This window comes from Podarcis pityusensis (assembly GCF_964106645.2).
Source record: "Podarcis pityusensis genome assembly, chromosome: 7".
NCBI lineage: Eukaryota > Metazoa > Chordata > Lepidosauria > Squamata > Lacertidae > Podarcis > Podarcis pityusensis.
Genome location: NC_138031.1, coordinates 986,282 through 1,007,765, shown reverse-complemented (window position 1 = coordinate 1,007,765; position 21,484 = coordinate 986,282). Strand labels below are relative to the sequence as shown.

At 47.8% G+C, this 21,484-nt stretch overlaps 1 protein-coding gene across 2 annotated transcripts in view; it reads right to left on the bottom strand.

Moving 5' to 3' along the window:
• The window catches only part of HSF1 (heat shock transcription factor 1), a 41,118-nt gene that overhangs the window by 9,350 nt on the left and 10,284 nt on the right, over positions 1-21,484 (bottom strand). For both annotated transcript variants that reach the window (XM_081012678.1, XM_081012679.1), the window contains exons 2-7: positions 20,983-21,091; positions 19,954-20,090; positions 16,312-16,436; positions 2,140-2,215; positions 1,318-1,379; positions 115-211 (exon numbers count right to left, since the gene is read on the bottom strand). In XM_081012678.1, coding sequence (XP_080868804.1) covers positions 115-211; positions 1,318-1,379; positions 2,140-2,215; positions 16,312-16,436; positions 19,954-20,090; positions 20,983-21,091 — 606 coding nt within the window. The remainder of the gene's footprint in view (positions 1-114; positions 212-1,317; positions 1,380-2,139; positions 2,216-16,311; positions 16,437-19,953; positions 20,091-20,982; positions 21,092-21,484) is intronic.

Below are 21,484 nucleotides of genomic sequence, written 5' to 3'. Positions count from 1 at the left end.
TGAGGAGGACAGATATTGGCATGAGGCCCTAGGAGCCTTGAGGGTCCAAAAGGTGGTTGCCTCCTTGGGGCTGCCCCTGAGCCCAGCTTCCCTCTGCCCAAGCCAAATACTTACGGAGTAGGGAGGCTGGCTGTGGACGTGCTCCAAAGAGTACTGGCGACTGTACTTGGGCATGGCGTGGGCCGAACTGCTGTCGTTCAACATCAAGGGGCTGGAAGGGAAAGCCAGAGAGAGCCGTGAGACACAGAGAGCAGAGGCGGCAGGCATGCAGCAAAGGGGCTACCAGACTGCAGAGGGCACCATCCTGCTTACAGAACTTCTGAAGAGATCACTCCTGACAGGCAGTTTCAGCCCACCCTCTAGGCCAGGCATAGGCAAACTTGGCCCTCCAGATGTTTTGAGACTACAATTCCCATCATCCCTGACCACTGGTCCTGTTAGCTAGGGATGATGGGAGTTGCAGTCCCAAAACATCTGGAGGGGCAAGTTTGCCTATGCCTGCTCTAGGGTCAGCTCAGGATGCTTTCTGGAAGCAGGAGCCCTGAAACAGGTTTGGTTTGCAGGCTGTGTTGCTACTCTGGCTGACAGGGACCAGAGCAGGTGTGCAGCCCACAGGGGACTGAGCTGGCCTTGAAATGGTTCCTCCCATTTCGTTGGACCCAGGACTAGCCCACTGAAGCCACTTGCGTGTGCTCCACTCCAGGACTGCCTTCTTGCAAAGGAGCACCTGAGCCCATCTGTAGCCTTAAGGCATCTCCTGCTTTCCTGCTGGAGCAAAGAGAGCTGCCCTCTTGCAAAATCATATCGCCATATCCCTTCCTGTGTGTTTGGTTTCAAAGACACCCCCACTTCACAAGCAGCATGTAGGTGCTTCTCAGCCTTATGCAGAGGAAGAAAATTAAGAATCACAGGATTATAGAATTGTAAGAGACACCAAGGGTCATCTAGTCCAACCCCTTCATATAGGAATCACAGATCATAAAGCTACAGAAAGGAAACTCAAAGAACAGCAGAAACGTAATCACTGGATCAGGAGTGGGGAGGAGGAGAGTTTAGGGGGGAATGAGCAGATAACCACACCCAAAGTATTCCTGCAGAAAGGGCACAGCAAGAGTATAGGCAGGAAGAGGCAGGCGCAGATGGGAATTCCTCCCAGAGGTGCTTCTCAGAGGCAAGTCTGGAGTTTTCTAGGTGGAAATGTCTCAATGAGAGGCTGGGCTTGTGCTTAAACGCCATGGATGGTCCTTGAGGCACCCTGGGAGATGCTCTCAGCCAAGAGGAGAATCAAAGCATGGCCTCTGGATGAGGCCCACTTACATCTTCCTCTTCACTCCAAGGATACGGTTGGACTGCACCAGCGAGATCAAGAACTGGATGAGCTGTGGGAGAGAAAACGAAATGTCACCTAGCGCGATGCACACTTCTAGCTGGAGGAGGGGGAATCCTGCTGGACTGAGATCCAAAGGCACTCTGGAAAGGACCACCCTGCTCAGATCTCTGAGACCCCTCCCCCAGCACACGCGCCGCTGACCACCAGCATGGAAAACCCAGCAGGCTGGACTCAGGACCTCACTCCCAGGGACAGGTATGTGGGGTTCTCTCAGGAGCAAACAGAAGCCGCTCTGCACATGCTCTGTAGTCTCATCGTCCATGAGTGTGGAATTGGCACTGCTCATGCACACAGGGGAAATTGTTGTTGTTGGTTTTAGAATGGTGCACACTCAGGGGGGAAAATATCTGTGCATGTGCCCGAAACAGGTGGAAGGGGGTAATCCCCCTATATTCTGAAAGGTTCTCCTGACTGGTGTGTATGGCAAGTGGTGGAACAGCAACACAAATCCATGACTGAAAAAACAGAATGCAGGGATCTGATGGGCCAACTACGCAGAGAGAAAAATTGGATCGGAAAGACCGTGATATAAAACTTCCAATCTAGAATCATGCCAAGGCAGTGGGAAGCTGGCTGAAAAAGGTCTTGTTTCCTGTCCTTAAGAGACAGTGGCCCTTCACCCTCAAGGCTCTGGGGGGTCCATTGGCCAAGCCCCCTGCAGGTCAGCAGCCCCAGGCCTCCAGCTGACTGTGTGGCCCACAGGGCAGGGAGGAAGCTGCCCTTTGCTGAGAAGTGAAGGCTGGGCTTACCTTGTTCACCACCTTCTGCTGCTGGGCGTGCTTCTGCCGCAAACTGGCCACCTCCCGCCACAGCGCCTCGTTCTCACTGAAAAGGAAGAAGGCAGCCAAATTAGCCTGGGCAGAGAGAGCAGCCACTGCAGGAAGATGAAGAAGTGCCTTGCAGAAGTTTAAACTAAAACACGTGGTTGTCCAGCCTGGTTGTCTGCAGCACAGCCCCAGCATGGCAACAGTGGAAACCCTCACAAAACTCCCTCAAAGGAGCAGAGTAGGTACAGAAACCCTGCCAGGAACTCGTGGGAGGACAGGCAGCCAACAGCTCTCTGGTCATGTCTGTGAGAGTCACGACTGAAGCAGCCTCCCTGTCTCTACTTTCTCCTTCTCATTCTGAAGTTGGGCATTTAAACGACCCAGGCTTTTTGTTTGAATTCTGCACTAAAGAGAATGTCTTCCTGCCACAAAATTCAAGCAAAGAGTTAGGGAGGGGGCTGCTTCATGCTGGTGCCCAATGCCCAGGGGGGATGTGGAAGCAGCTGCCTTCTGCAATGCTTTGAAGAGGCTGGGCACTTCAGGTGTGGGGTGGGCAGGATGGCACAGGGCCTCGCTCCTCCAGCCAGTGGCCCGACAAAGGACCCTTGCCCCACCTGAGCTAGTGCTGCCCTCCTGCCCACTCTTCCCCCTCCACGCAAGTCTCCAGGTTGTACTCCAAAGGGACTGAGGAAATATTATTTCACGGATCAGAGGACTGGGGACTGAAAGGGGGATGGCTCAGGACTGCAGCTGAAAATGGCCTGGTGAAGACAGAAAAGGCTGCAGCACAGTGACCGAGAAAGATGGAAAATAGTGTTTTTTTATATACTTCCACTATTTATATTTGAAAAATATACGTGCCCATTTTTATCCTGGGCTAGACATACTGGAAGCTTCATTTACTTTTAAAATTGTTATTATTACTACTATTTATTAAATTCCTATACTGCCCTTCATTTGCATCACACTTTTAACATCAAAGCAGCTTGCTGCAGCTAGCCGTGTAAAAGCAAGCATCACAAAATTTGCAAAAGCAATTAACGACCCAGAATGCAGGCAAGCAATAAAAAGCAGCAGAAACGCGCAGACACCCAGCGCTCTCTCCTTGGGGAAGCTTTTCATACAGGCACGCGGGTGGGTGGTCCACCAAGTGAAACAAATTTGAGGGAGGCAGGTCGGTGGGCAGCTATTCACCACCACAGCTAAAGGAGCCTCTCCCTTCAGGGGTAGCAAGGCAGTGACTGGGGTGGGGGAACATCAGGGGAAGGCGACTGTTTCATGCCTCTGCTTGTGGGCTCCCCAGGCACATCTGGGTGGCGGCTGGTGGAACCCGGATGCTGAGCTAGAGGACCCGGGTCTGGCCCAGGAGGGGTGTCCTAGCAGTGTCTTTGGAAAACCCTGACCATAATTTCCGGCAGGTTTTCTTAGGGAAGTACCCCAAACTGGGAAGACCCCATTTCACACCCTTCCCTATTTCACGCATTAGCAAGGCAGAACTGGAAGCAGGACGTCTCCTGAGGATCTTCAGGAACAAGAGGGCTTAGAAACTCTCAAACCTAGCGTAAAATTTATTGTGACTTTGGATAGAATTGTAGAGTTGGAAGGGACCTTCAAGGTTGTCTGGTCCAGTCCAATCCAATCCCCTGCAATGAAGGAATCTCAGCTAGGTGCTGTCGGTGATGTAGCTGCAGCCATGGTATGCTCTCTCATCAAAGACAGAGACTACCGAGGTTCATTTGCCACTAAAAAGCCCCCTCCCCACAAACTGCGCTTGCAAATACAAAGGTAGGCCCTCGCGGCCTCTCAGGATCAGGGCGGTCGGATCCTGGGTCAGATGTTGAGCCCCACCTGCCTCCTCACTTTACAAACTGCTTGGGGGAGGATGTGGAAAGGCAGGCCTGGGAGCCGGGACTCTGGCCCTCCCCTGGGGGCGGGGAGGGGGAGTTTTAAGAGAGGCAGGTGGGCAGAGGGTAAGAGTTTATGTCATTCTGGTACAAAATTGGATAAATAAAACACTCCTAAGATCTTTTCATAACCCCTGAAATGAAACCTTTGAAGTTGGCCCATATAAACTCTTCACCGCCATTTAATTGCTCTATAAAACAGTGTGCGAAGGAAAGTCTTTGAGTTTCCCTCCTCCCACTCAAAAAAAGGGCTGTTAACTCTTTGCAGGCCTTCTGGAGATCACCGCCCCTCTGCGTGCTCTCCTAAAAACTATGAGGCCGCTAGAGGAGGAAGAAGACTGTCCCTTTGCTCTGCTGATGATGGGAGGTGGTGCACCGGGTGGGTGGGTGGCAGAAACGGCACCCTATGCCTTATATATGGCTCACATGGGGATTGGGGAGCCAGCTCAGGGTCACCTGGTGAGCATCATGTCCAAGCTCGGCCAAAACGCTGCATCACATGGGTTCCAGATCTTTCTGCAGAGGATGGACAGCCCCCTGGGCTTTCCTGGAGCCGCCCTAGGAAAGGTGCTCACAAATGCACACAAAATTGCTCTGCTTAAGGCGGCAAAATTGCACAGCTTAAGGCTGTGACTCCTTCCACAGCCTCAGTTGCACCCAACACTCTGATCAGCATTTCCTTCCCACAGGCACCCCCTACTTTGCCCTGGTATTTCCTGAGTGCAGAAGACCCATTCTCTGCTCGCAAGCAGCTCTGGGGATGTGCTAAAGAAAGGCGTCTGCTGGTCACCCTCATTGTCCTAAGGTGGGGTCTCCAAAGGGGTCCCTTGCAGAAGGAATAAAAGGTTGTTCTCAATTAGAAGGTGGATGTTTGTGATCCCAGGACTTATTCTCTGCAGGGTGGGAAAACACTTTTTGTTTATAAAAATATTTATAGAACGCTATTTCATTTGAAAAAATCAAAGCAATTTGCAACAAAAATGTATAAAACCATGCAGTAAAAACATGTTTTTTTTAAAAAGGTTATAAACAGACATCAATAAACCATTGCAGGGAAATGTATTCTTAATTGCCTGCATAGGCCTGGGGGAATAGGAGTTTTCAGTAGACATTTAAAAGTTAAACCAGAAGGCACCTGCTTACTAGAAACTGAACAGGCAACCACCGGCTGCACCAACTCCTTTGCAGAGTGGCTGGGGAAACCCATCCAGATGGGCAGGGTATAAATAATAAATAATTATTATTATAGTGTGGGTTCACCCCACTCCTTCCAAGAAAGGAGAGAAGGAGCTTCTCCATCCACACATTCCCTTGGCCAGAGTCTTTAAACAAAAGGCCCTTGCACCAGGGCACTTGGGGACCTGCCTTGGGACTGGGGTGTTACAGACCCTCGCAAGTCATTACGATGAGAGGCGTACCATGTGGCGGGAAAACCAGGGGTGCAGTGGGTGGTTTGCGCCTGCAGTTCAGAATTAAAATCCTCAGGGGAACTATTTTAACAGGATTCTGAAAGGAGCCCCCTCCCATTTGGTCATTACAGCGCTGGGAGATGAGACCATCAACCGAGGGTCCCAGCACGGCACTGCTGAGCCCTCTGCCCTCTCCCTCTCCCATGTTTAAACATCAAAGGGAGCCAGGATGGATGGCACGACTCAGAAAGAGCAGAGAGGGGCTTGCCGCACCTGCAGACAGGCCTTCTCAAAGGCCTGGAGGAAGCCAGACAGCAACTTCATCACGTGGCTGCTGGCAGGAATTTGGGAGGAAGGGAAAGGCGAGTCTTCCAAAAAATAAAAAATAAAAAAAAAATGGCAAGGGTGATGACAGCAGGTGCCCAAGTAGAGGCAGCCAAGGAAGGAGGGAGACGCAGCCATCTTGTTTGAGGGGAGGGCTTGTTGCTGGCTTGAGCCTGCTGCCTCTTCACTTTGCGGGATGCAAAGCTGCTCCCTTCTCCAGAATCAAACAGAACTGGGGAATGGCTGCACAGGGTCAAAGCTTGCCTGTCCACAGTAGGGAAACAAAAATCCCAGACCGCAGACCACAAGCTCTGCAAGGCCGGCAGTCTTTTCTGTTTTTCAGAAATCTGATGGGCTATACAAAACAACGAATTAAACACACACACAATACACACAGAGGTCTGGGAGAATTAAAATGTCTTTGGTGCTGAAATGACAACAAGGTTGGCAAGTCCATACAGGGAGGGAATGCCACAATAATGGGGCCACCACTGCAAAACCGTCTCAATAGTCGCCACCCACCTCAGATTGGGGTACTGTGGGTGACATGGTGCTGCTAAATTGCATGGGGCTTTAAAGGGGGGTAGGGACGAGGGTGGCGCTGTGGGTTAAACCACAGAGCCTAGGACTTGCTGATCAGAAGGTTGGCGGTTCGAATCCCCGCAACGGGGTGAGCTCCCATTGCTCGGTCCCTGCTCCTGCCAACCTAGCAGTTTGAAAGCACATCAAAGTGCAAGTAGATAAATAGATACCACTCCGGCGGGAAGGTAAACAGCGTTTCCGTGCGCTGCTCTGGTTCACCAGAAGCGGCTTAGTCATGCTGGCCACATGACCCGGAAGCTGTACGCCGGCTCCCTCGGCCAATAAAGCGAGATGAGCGCCACAACCCCAGAGTTGGCCACGACTGGACCTAATGGTCAGGGGTCCCTTTACCCTTTACCTTTAAGGTGGGCCCTGACACTTCATATATAACTGTGCCCAGGTTTTTCCTGCCACCAGCCCAAGATGATGAAAGTGTCCCCTTGCCAGGAGTAGCGCCCCCCCCCCCCCCCGCTACAAAACCTGATCACAGCCAGAACAGGCTGAACACCATGTCTCTGAAGAGATGGAGCCCCTCCTCTCGGTACTTTTCCCGGCCCTCCCCCAGCACCCTCCCCTGGGGCAAGTGGTGGGTGCCTGTTGAGAGGCCACTTTAGGCGCAGGACAAGGTGCCTCGGCATGCAAAGCAGCAAGCCTGCAGTCAGAAGCACAGGTTTTCCTGGCACGGCCTCAGGCCGCAGCTGGCAGCGGCTCACACATCTGAGCCCGCCATAAACTACGACTCCAGCAGTCCTTAACCTCATGGAACACCGTGGCCAGTAAAACCAGCTTCAGATGATCTCAAGCAGTGACTAAGCCCAAAGCGCAGCTGTGCGCAAGGAGGAAGAAAGGAGAAGGAAAAAAGACAGACGCAGAGCGAGAGAGTTCACAACGAGTGTCTTGCTCGGAGCCCATCAAAGCAATTCTGAGACGAAGCTGACGGTTGACTGCGGGCCAGCAAAGTCCCCCGTGACAAGCAGGGGCTGCGGTGCAACTCGCCAGAACAGCTGGAATCCATGCAGCATCTCGCACAGAGAGGCAGTAACACACCACATTACAACCGTCTAATGTAGAGGTCATAAAAGCCTGGCCCAGCGTCTCTGCCTCAGGCAGGATCAGCCAGAAGACTGGAGTCGTTAAAGTCAGCAAGGCGGAGAGGGCCGTGCACACTGTGTGTGTGGGTGCAGGGGGGAGACCAGCCCTCCAGACAGGCTGCGGAGTCACCCCACCGCTCCCATCACTCCTGACCAGCGGCTAAGCTGCCTGGGGATGGTGGGAGTTGCGGCCCAACACCTGGGGTTCAAGAACACTGGTCGTGGCTTAGGACACCTGAAGCCCAGAAGATGGAGCAGAAGCAGCTTCCCCATCAGCCCCACAAGGAGGAAGTGGAGGGCTGGAGCTGGACGAGAAAGAACATGAGAAGAACCTGCTGGATCAGGCCAGTGGCCAACCAGTCTAGTAACCTGCTCTCAGTGGTCAGCCAGATGCCCCCGTGGAAAGTCCAAAGGACCCAAGCAGAAGAGCCCTCTCCCCCCCTGCAGGTTCCAGCAACTGAGATTTAAAGGATTGCTGCCTCTGACCCTGGTGGCACAGAAGAGCCATCATGCCTTCTACAACCCTCTCCTTCATGAATTTGCCTAATCCTCTTTTAAAGCCATCCGGGTTGGTGGCCACCAATGGCTCCTCGGCAAAGGCATTCCACAGATTGCGCTGAATGAAGAATCTTCCAACATTCAGAAAGTTTCACCTGCCTTCAATATGCACCCCTCAGATGCTCCAGCTAATTGGAGCTGTTGACAAGGCAAGGCTGAACCTGGAAACATGTGTCACCAATGGAAGGGAAAGGCTTGAAAAGGGTCAATATGGAGGTCAAATGGCCAAAATATTGGGAAATTTTGGAACAAGACGGAGATAGACTGAAATTGCAGAGTTTTGAAAAACTAAAAAACAAAGTGCGAGACTGGCTTCATTATTATCAAATAATGGAGGTATTTAAATTGGACAGGAAAATTGGCTTCCAGGTGGAAAGATCCAAATTAGAAACAGAATTGTTAGAACCCAAGACTAAGAATTTGTCAAGAATGTATAACTTGCTGCTGAAATGGAATACTCAAGATGAAACGGTAAAATCGGCTATGATTAAATGGGCACAGGACGTTGGATATAATATGTTTGCTGACTGGGAACAGTTATGGACCACAGGTATGAAATTTACGGCATGTAATGCCTTAAGAGAGAATATTATGAAAATGATATACAGGTGGTACATAACCCCAGTCAAGCTTGCAAAAATCTATCACTTGCCCGATAACAAATGTTGGAAATGTAAAGAAACTGAAGGCACATTTTTTCACCTTTGGTGGACGTGCCCAAAGATTAAGGCTTTCTGGGAAATGATATATAATGAATTAAAAAAGGTATTTAAGTATACCTTCCCTAAGAAACCAGAGGCCTTTCTCCTGGGCATAGTCGGCCAAATGGTGGTAAAGAAGGATAGAACTTTATTTATGTATGCAACAACAGCAGCAAGAATACTCATCGCAAAGTATTGGAAGACACAAGAACTTCCCACGCTGGAGGAATGGCAGATGAAACTTATGGACTATATGGAATTGGCGGAAATGACTGGTAGAATCCGTGACCAGGGAGAAGAGTCGATGGAGGAAGACTGGAAGAAATTCAAAGACTATCTTCAGAAACACTGTAAAATTAAGGAATGTTAGAGTGATGTTGGACTGAAAACAAGTGGTTTCCAGCTGCACAGGTTAAAGTTAAGGATAGATTAAGATTAAAGATCAAGATTAAAGATGTTTAAAGAAATGGAAATTTGATATTAAAAGGGAAAATTTTAAAGTTATATGATATTAAGATCAAGGATTAGGTTTAAAAAAAGTTGAAGTTATATATTTTAACATTTTATTAAATTAAAGATTGGGATTAAAAAAGTGGAAAAGAAACTGCTGGATAAATAATGTGGACTGGAATACAAAAGAGGGAGGTTTGAGGAAGTCTAGAAAATAAGTAATGTAAAATTGGAAATGGAAAAGAGAGTTTGTTTTTAATTGTTGTGTTTTGTGTTTTTATTGTTAAGTTTTGTATTGTTTTGTGTGTGTGTGTGTGTGTGTGTGTGTGTGTTTTGTTTTAAACTTTAATAAAAAAAAAATTATTGCAAAAAAAAAAAAAAAAGAACCTGGAAACATGGGCCAGGGGGCTGAGGGAAGAAGAAAACTGACCAGCCACCTTCCTTGGCTAGGCTAGGCTGGAGCCACACAAGCTCTGACCCTCTGTGCACAAGGGGTCCGGGGTCACCGTCAGAGAGGCAGGAGGCCACCTTGCCACCACTCTGGTTTTCTTAAGGATGAAGCCTTATTAATAGGAGACAGCTGGAAAGGAAGAGGCCAGGGAGCCTCCTCCACGCCAGCGCTCCAGTCTCCTGCACCTCCTTAATGGAAGCAAGGCATTTATTTCCCTTCCCTGAGATTTACAGCGGTTCTTCTTCCCCTTGTCCAGGCCTTGCAAGTGATGTCTCATTCCCAAACCTCAGCCAGCTGCATAGGCAGGGTATTGGCCTCCTCTCAACACAGCACACGTCAGAGTGGCGGCAGGGAAGCCTCCTTCCTTGCCCTGGGGGGCAGCAGGCGGGGGGGGGGGGAGTCTTAAAGGAGAGAACCGGGCAACTCAAGATGCTAGCTGCTGATCCTGGCAAAGGCCAGACCAAGCCTCCTTTTCAAAAGGCTTGTCTTGAAAATTGGTGAAATTGGCAGCTGGAAACTTGATCCAACCCACTGAGTAGTGCATGCGTGAGCACACACGGGGGGGGGGGGAGATTTCCCCGGGGATCCCCTTCTATCCCCCACTTAAACCAGTGCTTCCCAAAGTGGGTGGTAGCGCCCCCTGGGGGTGAGTACCCAGGGAGGTGCTAAGAGGTGAGGGGGCAGAAGTGGGGAAGTGGCTATCCAACTTTGAAAAGCTGGTATCACTGGATCAAGTTAATTGAATTAATTTAATTACACAGTGTTAATTGGGTTTGGAATAAATGTGCAATTCATTGTTACTGTTTTGAATGTTATTGCGCCGTTATGTTCCTTAGTGGGCTGTGCAAACCGCTGATCTGAATAACGCTTTTTATACAGTAGGGGGCACTGGGAATGAGTTGATTGAACCGAGAGGGCAGGGCCCCCGAAGCAAAACGCTTGGGAAGCACCGGCTTAAACCAACAATCAGGACACAATCTACAAGCAGGAGAGTCGGGAGAAGCAGCGAACCCTCACGCCACCGCTCCCAGCCTAGACCTTTTTCCTTTTCCTGCTTGTCCACGGCTAGCCAAGGCTGCTTTCGGGCCCCGGGTCCCTGCAGGCCGGCAGCTTCCTCTAATGAGGCATTTCCGAGGCGGCTGGCGGCTCCAGCTTGGCCATCCCTTCTCTGGCTCCATTAGGCCCAAGCTCAGCTTTTCTGCAGCCCGTTACTGACAGACACAATCTTTTCTGCAAATGTTCCAGCGCAAAAAATATCCCCTCTGGTGAGTGTCAGAAGGATAATATATATTGTTGCTTTTGGAACCATAAAGAGAGCAACACAGGTCAGAATTATTATTTGGTATGATTTAGCGGGAGGGGGAGGAGGATGAGGAGAGGTGCCGCATCAGGGAAACTAATTCCGCTGCAGGGAAGAAGAGGATGGTGGCGGCAGAAGGCCAGATAAGGGTGTCTGCTCGGATTTATTTTTACCAAGAGAAATTTTAAACCTCCTCGTTCTGTGGGCGACGGGGGCCTTGTAAAAACGGCAGGGCCTTGTAAACGCAGTCTGGCCAGGAGGAAGTACTTGCGGCGTCCCCGCGGCAGGCCTTCGACATGCCGAGCCAAGCTAAACGGAGCCCCCAAAGGCGGCTGGGGGAAGGCCCCGGTAAACACAGGTGCACTCACCCCGCTCAGCCCCCGCTCCCAGAAATCTGTTTAGAATTAGGCTCACGGAGGAGACACTGCAGCAAGACCAACCAGAGCCCTCCTGCCTCGCTTTCCGGCTTGGAAAGAAAGGCCTGCGAGGATTCAGAGACCAGAGAGAGAGAGAGAGCGGCAGGACCGGCGGATTTCACCTTCCCCAACCTCGCTACCTTTGTGGTGAACTTATCAAAGCTATCATATTTAAAACGATCTGCACCCTTTCTTTTGTTATCCCCCCCCCCAAATACTCCTATCAGGGTGGATAAAAATCAATGATTAAAAAAAAGTTTCAAAAAAATCAGATTTTTTGATTTAAATTGGATTTTTAAAATAAAATGCTTTTGGAGGAAAAATATTTCTAAAGATAGTTTTCTATGGAAGTTACAATATAGTCCAAAGGCTATTCATCAGGAATTAAGGATTTGTTTTAAGTTTTTCATGTGTGCTAAAACTCAGTCTTTCTTTTTTTAGAAAAATTGTTTAACCAGATCAGTTAACAAACATGGATACATATGCTATAATGCTATTGTTTTAGTTAAATAAATTGTTTAAATTGTTATTAAGGAAATGATTATTTTTCTCTTTCCAATAAAGTACAGCAGAAAAGTTGTCCAAATATAAAGTTAACTTACTAAAACTGTTAAGTCTTTGGCGAGACCTTGAAGTGCTTGCCAGTCAAGTAATAAGCGTTCACAGTTAACTTATTAAACTTCACAATAATTTCATAATTATCTGTCTATGTATTTCTAGTAGTATAACCAAATCAGTGATTTTTGATATAACTGCAAAAACTACTCTGAAAATTTAGTATTCCAAAAATGAAGCCTTCATCTGGTTGTAAATGTTAAGATTATTCCAGCAAGAATGAGTCTTTCTGTAAAAAAAAATATTTAAATCAAGTCTTACTGACTAGTGATTTAAATCAATCTGATTTAAATGAAATCCACCCTGACTCCTATACTGGAAGTTTGGTAGAGTCTGTTGTTGTTGTTGTTGTTGTTGTTGTTGTTGTTGTTGTTGTTGTTGTTGTTGTTATCACCACCCCACCCCTCAGCAGGAGACCCCAGGGCTGGTTACAATAACATAAATGATACCATTTAAATCAAGCCAACAAGCAAAACAGTCATACACTAACTAGCAATTTCCAGGCAGGCCATAAACGTGTTGCATAATTGTAGTGATATGTGGATTTACTTTCCACTAAAGGCCAGAATAAATGGGTTAATGTCCATAGCTGCCCTCTAAACGCTGATTGGCTCCAAGCCACCCCACTGGTCCCGGTCAGCCTGGCCAACTGCCAGGGAGCATGCTGGGAGTCAGAGTCCAGCAGCATCTTGAGAGTCACCAGAAATGCCCCACCCCGATGCCGTACTTTGAGTGTCAGGTGCTGCTCCACCACTGCAAGGATGGTTCCACAGCCAAGAGGACCAAAGCAGAGCGCACGCGACTCACCTGGTGTCATTTCCCTCACCAGCCTCAGCCTCAGCCCAGCTGGATGTGGGATCTGGAACCAGGCCTAAGGCCATTAGTCCTGCATTTGACATGAGTCTGGCTTCCCCAACCCCCAGGAAGCGTTTGCTAGGCTCACCTAGGAGACATCAAGCTCAGGAGCTACACGTCTCGTGATAAAAGAGCCAACAGCAGCTTTTAAAAGGCAGCTATCAGGTTCAAAACCACAACCGCTCCAAACTTTAAAAAAAAATCCCTGAAAGGAAGCTTCTGGCTCACAGATTCCATTTTTAGGAGGTGGTTAGGGATTGAAAACAAATGAAAACATAGGAAGGGGAAAGAGAGGCCAGCGGAAGCTGATGCTCTCAAAGGCCGAGAGGGAGATTTTCCAAAGCAAAGCACTGCCAAGCTTGGGCCCCCAAAGCCCACCTGCCTTCCCCACAGCAGCCCCCTAAGTGTTGTTCTGGCTTTGGAGGGACTGGCTAGTTATTAAACATTAACATCTCCTATACAGCACTATGCACCACAAGGTGCAGGCCCATCGGCCTTTACAAGAGTGCAAGGGAGGCAGTCAATAAAAACATTCCCTTTCGCAGTCAGGGCAGGATTCGAAGCCAGGGCTCTAAAAGCCCCCCTGAGCCAAAATGGCCTCTTGCATTTACCCATCCAACCTTTCACTACAAACACTTTATTCCTTCAGATCTCCCCCCCCCCTTTTTTTTTACACCCAGCGCTTTAAATGCCACATGCTGAGAAACATCAGAGTGCTCTTATGCTCATGTCCTGCTTGTGGGCTCCCCAGAGGGCCCACTGGTCGGATGCAGCACCTAAGCTCTTTTGATGCATGCCAAAACATGGGCCTACCAATTTCCCCAACCAAAATGAAGGCCAGCTATGTGCAGGTGGACTTGCTCACATCCACCCCACATTAGGCCAGCCTCTCCCTTACCTCCCAACCAAAGACTGAGTGGTATTTTTAAGGGGGGGGCTAATGAGGGATCAGTCTTCTGTTTTGTACTCCTTGAGGTGCCATGTACACTGATGGTGTTACAATACTTTAATGAAAAAGAGGGCCAATCTTCCTATGTGGATCTTGTGTTTAGACCCTTCAAGTTCGGGATCACTAAACTCAAGAAGGCCACTGTAGGTATTGTCCTTACCCCTCCCTTCTTCTGGGGCACTTTGATTTTGCACAGTGAGAACAAGGTGCTCCCAGCAGGCCACAGTAGCGGTCAGTAGTTCTGCAAGCCCTGCAGAAGCTAAGAATAATCAGCCCAGGAAGCTGCCCTGGGAAGGCTTGTCTCTTTGGGGCCCGTGAGAGTTTGCTACAACCCTGGATTGGCCAGAGGGGAGGACCAAGATGAAGCACAGCTAACAAACCTTCACACTACTGGCTCCTCAAGAACTTCAGAGCTTATGCTTAAGCAAGTAGGCTTTGTGCCCTCTACGGACAGCAGAAAGCACCCCCTCAGCTTTTTGATCTCTTAAGTCAGCCATTTCTTTGTCTACATGAGGACCATATACAAACAAGACACACGCGGGCAGAAACACACCAGCACACACACTGTCCCTCCTGCACAGATGAGAAGGGGTTTGGCAACTCACTCCCCTCTTCCCTTGCCCTCTCATCACAGCCTCAAACTGATGATGAGGGAAGGAGGCAAGTTGCCAAACCCAGCACTGAGTCTACTTTGAAATATTGTTTTCCCTTTTTTGCAGTTATTGTCAAAATTGGCAGAGTCTTGGTGGAGCAGTAACAAAATCACCGTGGAGCTGAATCACCCCTGGGTCTACACCAAGGAGAATGAGGTTCCAAAAAGGCACCATTGGGCTTCTTTCTTCTGCCAGATAGGGAGGTGGTACTGAAGCCTTTAATTCCCAGACGTCACAGTCTAACCAAGACAGGGAGGCCAAGCTTCACCACACTATGACCCCGAGCAGCACCGCTGTGGGCAGGCAAGAAGCATGCAGGCCTGGTCTCTGGGCACAGCCAGGCAACAAGTCGGCCTGGAATACCCTCCCTTCTGTAAGCGGTTTCAAGCAGCTTGGCAAAACCTGACCTTGGCCAGCAACTATTCAGAATGGCAAAAGCCCCGCCAGAAAGCCGCAAGACTGGATGACTCAAGAGACTGAGTGGTCATCAAGCTCCACATTCCATGGGCGAGGAGTCAAGCTGTTTACGGCTGGAGGGATCAGGGTTCCTGTCCTGGCAAGAGAACAGCTGGGCCAAAGCTGCCAGGAGGGGCACCACAGCAGCCATAAAACAGGAAGGGGTTGCTGCTTCAAGCCACTGACTAATCTTCCAGGAAAAGTGGGATTTGCAAGCCTTTGCCTTCATGCCCCCACCCACCGATATGAGCCATCCTCTGCAGCTGCAGATGATTTACAGCGGGGCTTCATTGCTGAACGGAGTGCTGGCCATCAAACCAGCCTAAAGAAATGTCCCCTGGGCTCCAGAACTCTTTCCTTTAAGTTCTCAAATGTGTGGGTGCAGGAAAAGGTGCTCTGGGGAATTCTGGTGCAAGCTAAGCCCTCCTTTCGAGGCTTCACTCCCCAAGGGAACGCGTCAGACACTCCTTCCTGGGTCTCCCCTACAACTGAGCCAGAATGCAAACTGCCAACCGCCAGCAGCTCACTGCATGCCTCACCTTCCACCTGTGCCTGGAGAGAAGGCAAGGCAAATTTTTCAAGTCCTCAATAGCCTGGGATAAGCAAATGTTAAGCAATTGTCGCACACAGGCAAGAAATTCCCCTCTCTGTAAACTCCAAGTGGAGAGCATACGAGCCCTGGGGCTGGATCAGGGCGAAGGGGGCTCCTCATCTTGTCCCACATCCTGTTCTCGCAGTGGCCAAACAGAAAGCGGAAGCCCACAAGCAGGACATGCTGAGTGCAGATGCCTTTCCCCTGCCCTTCTCAACTATGGCGGTCTAAAAGAAGGCCTTTCCCAAGCTGGAACCAGCCTGTGCCTCTATCCGTCAGTGCCAAAATAAAGCAGCACTGTTCCACCAAGAGTTTAATTTGTAAAAAAAATTAATCTTAGCTGCCGATGTAATTTTTAAAAATTGGTATTTATTCTTCTCTTAACAAGGGCACTACCATACAAGAAGAAAACTGATCAATACCAGGGCAAAGTCCACATGGTAAAGTGCTGCAAGTTACACAGCAAGGACATGTCAGAAGGGCTGCTAACTAGTTTAACAACTGTGGTTGCCGCTTGTCATTTTAACTGCGCTATGGGTGCATCAATAGTTGCTTTGCTATTATTAACGCTACCCTGGCGGCTAATGGGTGATACACCACCCTAGATGGAAGAGACAACGTTAACATTGAAAATTCAACATGCTGGGTGAGAGAATTGAAGACAAAAACACGGCAGTCCATCACCGGGCAAGAAAGTTTGCTAAGGAGTGAGTTCAATTCCTGCAGCAATCAGGAGGTTAGCATAGTATGCTACCTGCCAGCAGAGGGTGCTAGAACACAGAGCAAGGTAGACTCCCCCTCCCAAACCCAGAATACCCCTTCCCCCCTGCCCCTTGCATTGTACATACTGCTTCATGGCTATCAGCTTGGAGTCCATGCTCTCCTGCTTGCCCTTCATTGCCTGGACATCAGTCAATATCTTTGTCACGCTGTCCTGGCGAACCTTGATATCTTCATTCTTTATGCCAGATACCTGCAGGCAGAGGAAGATTTCTTACTTATGGCTCTTCATGGCTTCCAAACGACAAAATAGCTGGCTGAGCGTCACAGGCAGAGTGTGCACTGCCTCTTCTCAAAGAGAGCTGCAGTCAGAGTCAACAAAGCTGCTGAAGACCAATGCCATATAAACTGCACGCCTTGGCAAAGGTGGTTCCTGAGCCCATCTCAAAAAGTGGTAGGATCACCCATTTGCCAGCAAAGAAGGCAAGCACACAGTTCACTGAAGTGTAATCTTATTTGATTGTGCTTCCCAGCATGCACTGCCACTCTGCTATCCAACCTTGGCTACTGCATGAAAGAATGATGTGCTTCTGAATTTTCTAGCGCTCTCTCTCTCTCTCTCTCTCTCTCTCTCTCTGTGTGTGTGTGTGTACTGCAATTTTACACACACACACATTTGACTGTTAAAAAAACACCCTCAAGCATGGCTCAGGGGGTATGGCTCAGGGAAGTAACAGAAACAAGCAAGTTTGAACAGTGGGGGGCAGGGCAGTGAGAGTACGGAAACAGGGGCACATAGGTAAGGGTTCTGTGTAGCTTCTGCCTTCTCCTCAGTTAGGAGAACCGCTAATCTCAATTTCAGAGAGAAAGCTATTTGCTGCTTTCATGAAACAATTTTGGGAACACGGTTTGTTGCTTCTGGTGAACAGTTTACATGAACAAGCAGCACTACAGCTAAGCAGAGACTGAAGAGACATGAGGACAGCCAACAGACTGTAGAATTTACAGACAGGCTTATTTAGGGAGCATTCTCAGTGCAAGAGAGGTGCACTGATTAATGTGACATGATATGCAAGACATCCTAGCCTACAGGATGGCTTCAGCTGAGCCAGGGACTTCCAGGCTGCTCAGCAAGGCAAGCAGTGCAAAAAGAAAAGTTCAACAAGAGGAGAGATTGCCAGGGCCTCCTGCCATACACAGAAGCACACAGGAGGAGGTGGCGCGTTGGCAAGTTCATATTCTTCTGTGAGCTCACTTATGCATGCGCACACACTCACCCACCCAGGTGCCTATCACAGGCCACCTCAAATTGGGTGATCTGAACCAAAGTTCAGACAAGACAAGGCAAAAGCCAGAAACACTGAGAAGGAAGAAGCAGAAATCTGCTCTCTGCACTATCCTGAAGCACCAAGGCAGGTAATGGCTGAAAGAAACAGTGCTGTTTCCCCACTTCTTTTTATTTCGGTCCTGGAGGTTTTGCTGAATATGATTAGGAGGGACCAGTTGGTTAAAGGTATACAGGTCGGAACTAAACAGTACAAACTGAGAGCATTTGCAGATGACTTAGTATTGACGTTACAGGAGCCAGAATCTAGTACTAAAAGGGTCTTAGAACTGATTCAAGAATTTGGTCAAGTGGCAGGATTTAAATTGAACAAGTCAAAAACCAAGGTTTTAGAGAAAAATTTAACACCGATTGAAAGAGAGAGGTTTCAGAATGAGACAGGTTTAACAGTGGTTAAGAAAGTTAAATATTTGGGGATTAACATGACAGCAAAAAATGGGAACTTGTTTAAAGATAATTATGAAAAATGCTGGTCTGAAGTGAAAAAAGATTTAGAAATTTGGTCAAATTTGAAGCTTTCACTGCTGGGCCGTATTGCTGCGATAAAAATGAATGTATTGCCTAGAATGTTGTTTTTGTTCCAAACTTTGCAGATTGTGGACAAGATGGAATGTTTCAAGAGGTGGCAGAAAGATATTTCTAAATTTGTCTGGCAGGGCAAGAAGCCCAGAATAAAATTTAAAATACTAACAGATGCAAAGGAAAGAGGTGGATTTGCCCTGCCAGACCTTAAACTTTATTATGAATCAGCAGCTTTTTGCTGATTGAAAGATTGGCTACTTCTTGAAAACACTGACATTTTGGATTTGGAAGGTTTTAATAACGTATTTGGATGGCATGCATATCTATGGTATGATAAGGTCAAAGCACATAAAGCATTTAGAAACCACATTGTCAGGAAAGCTCTATTTAATGTTTGGTTAAGATATAAGGATTTGCTAGAAAACAAAACCCCAAGGTGGCTGTCATCAATGGAAGCGAAAGCCTTGAAAAAGGTCAATATGGAGGTCAAATGGCCGAAATATTGGGAAATTTTGGAATAAGACGGAGATAGACTGAAATTGCAGAGTTTTGAAAAATTAAAAAACAAAGTGCGAGACTGGCTTCATTATTATCAGATAATGGAGGCATTTAAATTGGACAGGAAAATTGGCTTCCAGGTGGAAAGATCCAAATTAGAAACAGAATTGTTAGAACCCAAAACTAAGAATTTGTCAAGAATGTAAAACTTGCTGCTGAAATGGAATACTCAGGATGAAACGGTAAAATCGGCTATGATTAAATGGGCACAGGACGTTGGATATAATATTATGTTTGCTGACTGGGAAAAGTTATGGACCACAGGTATGAAATTTACGGCATGTAATGCCGTAAGAGAGAATATTATGAAAATGATATACAGATGGTACATAACCCCAGTCAAGCTTGCAAAAATCTATCACTTGCCCGATAACAAATGTTGGAAATGTAAAGAAACTGAAGGTACATTTTTTCACCTTTGGTGGACGTGCCCAAAGATTAAGGCTTTCTGGGAAATGATATATAATGAATTAAAAAAGGTATTTAAGTATACCTTCCCTAAGAAACCAGAGGCCTTTCTCCTGGGCATAGTCGGCCAAATGGTGTTAAAAAAGGATAGAACTTTCTTTATGTATGCAACAACAGCAGCAAGAATACTCATCGCAAAGTATTGGAAGACACAAGAACTTCCCACGCTGGAGGAATGGCAGATGAAACTTATGGACTATATGGAATTGGCAGAAATGACTGGTAGAATCCGTGACCAGGGAGAAGAGTCGATGGAGGAAGATTGGAAGAAATTCAAAGACTATCTTCAGAAACATTGCAAAATTAAAGAATGTTAGAGTGATGTTGGACTGAAAATAAGCGGTTTCCAGCTGCACAGGTTAAAGTTAATGATAGGCTAAGATTAAAGATTAGGATTAAAGATGTTTAAAGAAATGGAAATTTGATATTAAGAGGGGAAATTTTAACGTTATATGATATTAAGACCAAAGATCAGGTTTAAAGAAGTTGAAGTTATATATTTCAATATCTTATTAAAGCTAAAGATTGGGATTTAAAAAAGTGGAAAAGAAACTGCTGGACAAACAATTTGGATTGGAATACAAAAGAGGGAGGTATGAGGAAGTCCAGAAAATAAGTAACTAAAAAATGGAAATGGAAAAGAGATATTGTTTTTAATTGTTATGTTTTCTGTTTTTTTATTGTTGAATCTTGTTTTTTTTGTGTTTTTGTTATATGTATTGTGTATTTTTTTTTCTTTCTTTGTTGTTTAAAACTTTAATAAAAATTATTTTTAAAAAAAGAAAGAAAGAAAGAAACAGTGCTGTTTCCATCCCGTTCCATCAGTTCCTCAAAAGCTCCTTTGAATCTGGGCCAGCGACTGTTACGGAGGACTCACATTGGTTACTTTCCTCTTGATGTTCTCCAGGAGATGCTCTTGGCCGCGGAGGAAGTAGTGGTGCTGGAATTCAGTGTCATCCTTCTCAGGCTTCACCAGACCGCCCTGCTCGATGTGGATTACTTTCCGGAAGCCATCTGGAAGGCAAAGGAGCAGAGCAGGTTGGCAAGAAGGTCAGGGGAATGCTGGAGAAGCCAGCCTGTATTTCACATGCAGCGTAAGCCTGTAGGGCAACTGGACCTCCCAACTCCGAGACTTTGCTTTCCCCCAGCATCAGAACCAGAAAGTAGTATCTGCTGAGTCTGCAGGTTGCTTAATGCTGTCATTTTCCTGAGCCAACTTTCCAAAGTGAATCATACAAAATAGCACATCAGCGAATGATCTCAGCTCCCAAAATGCAAGGCAGGTGTTCCAGGAGGAGGAAACACAAATTGCCTTGCTAGAGCAGAGCACGGTTCACCTAGTCCAAACTTGTCCCCCCTGAGGCACCTGGCTGGCCACAAGCAGTGATGGACGTTCCTGTTTAGAACTCAGAATACGCCCTCTTTGAAGATGGAGTTCTCGTTTTTCACATTTAGAGCCATTAGCTGCTCACAGACATATTCTCCATGAACCTTCTACCTCCTGTTTGAGTCCCATGTAAGGAGGCACAAGCTCCTCCGTGACAGGCCCCTTGTAGTCCAGCTTGCAGGCCTGGTACTCAACCTTTTCTTTAACCCAGACACTTTTCGTAGACAATGCCAATTCTATGTTAACAGTGCCAAACATTTGATCCTAACCTAATTGTGCCAAGATGATCCACTGTACGGCAGAAGAGGACGTCGCTCTTTTCTTCACTACACCTGAAGAAGCTACTAGGCCAGTCTGAGAAGCCCCAGCACTTTTGCCCACAAGTCCTGCACGGTGCAGCTCATGTTCTGACAAACTGCCAAGGTGCCCTAACCCTACCTTCAGGCAAGCCCCTCGTGTTCACAAGAGACTTCTGAAGTCAAGCGCACAAACTGTGCACCAACCAGAGAATATACTTACACATGTTCAGCTGCCGGACAAAGCTGGCCATGTTGTTGTGTTTGAAGTATTTAGGAAGGACTTCCTTGGCAAACTGGCCTTGGTCGAAGACATGGAAGCTGTTTCCACTCTGCAACAACAGAAAGAGAGATGAGCAAGCCTGTGCGGCAGCATTGCCACTGACCCCAAGCAGCTGGGCTGGCCCCCATGGCTGGCAACCCCACACGGAGGGGTCGCCCTTCAGGCACCGACGGATGTGAAAACAGGGCTTCAGCCAGTAGAAATAGGGGCAGATTCAGGCAATCAAGAACCACATGGCAGCCACCTAAATGCACACAAGGGCAAAACATAAAAGCCCACAGTGGTTGCAGGTAATCATTGATCATGGCATTCAGTCATGAGAAACTGGGAAGTCTGGGAAGCAGAAGGGTGGGTACACTGGGCTTAGTCACCTGACAAGTGGATTTTTACACCCTTTGCAATAGGTGTGGTTGCTCACACATCACTCTCGAAATGTCAACGC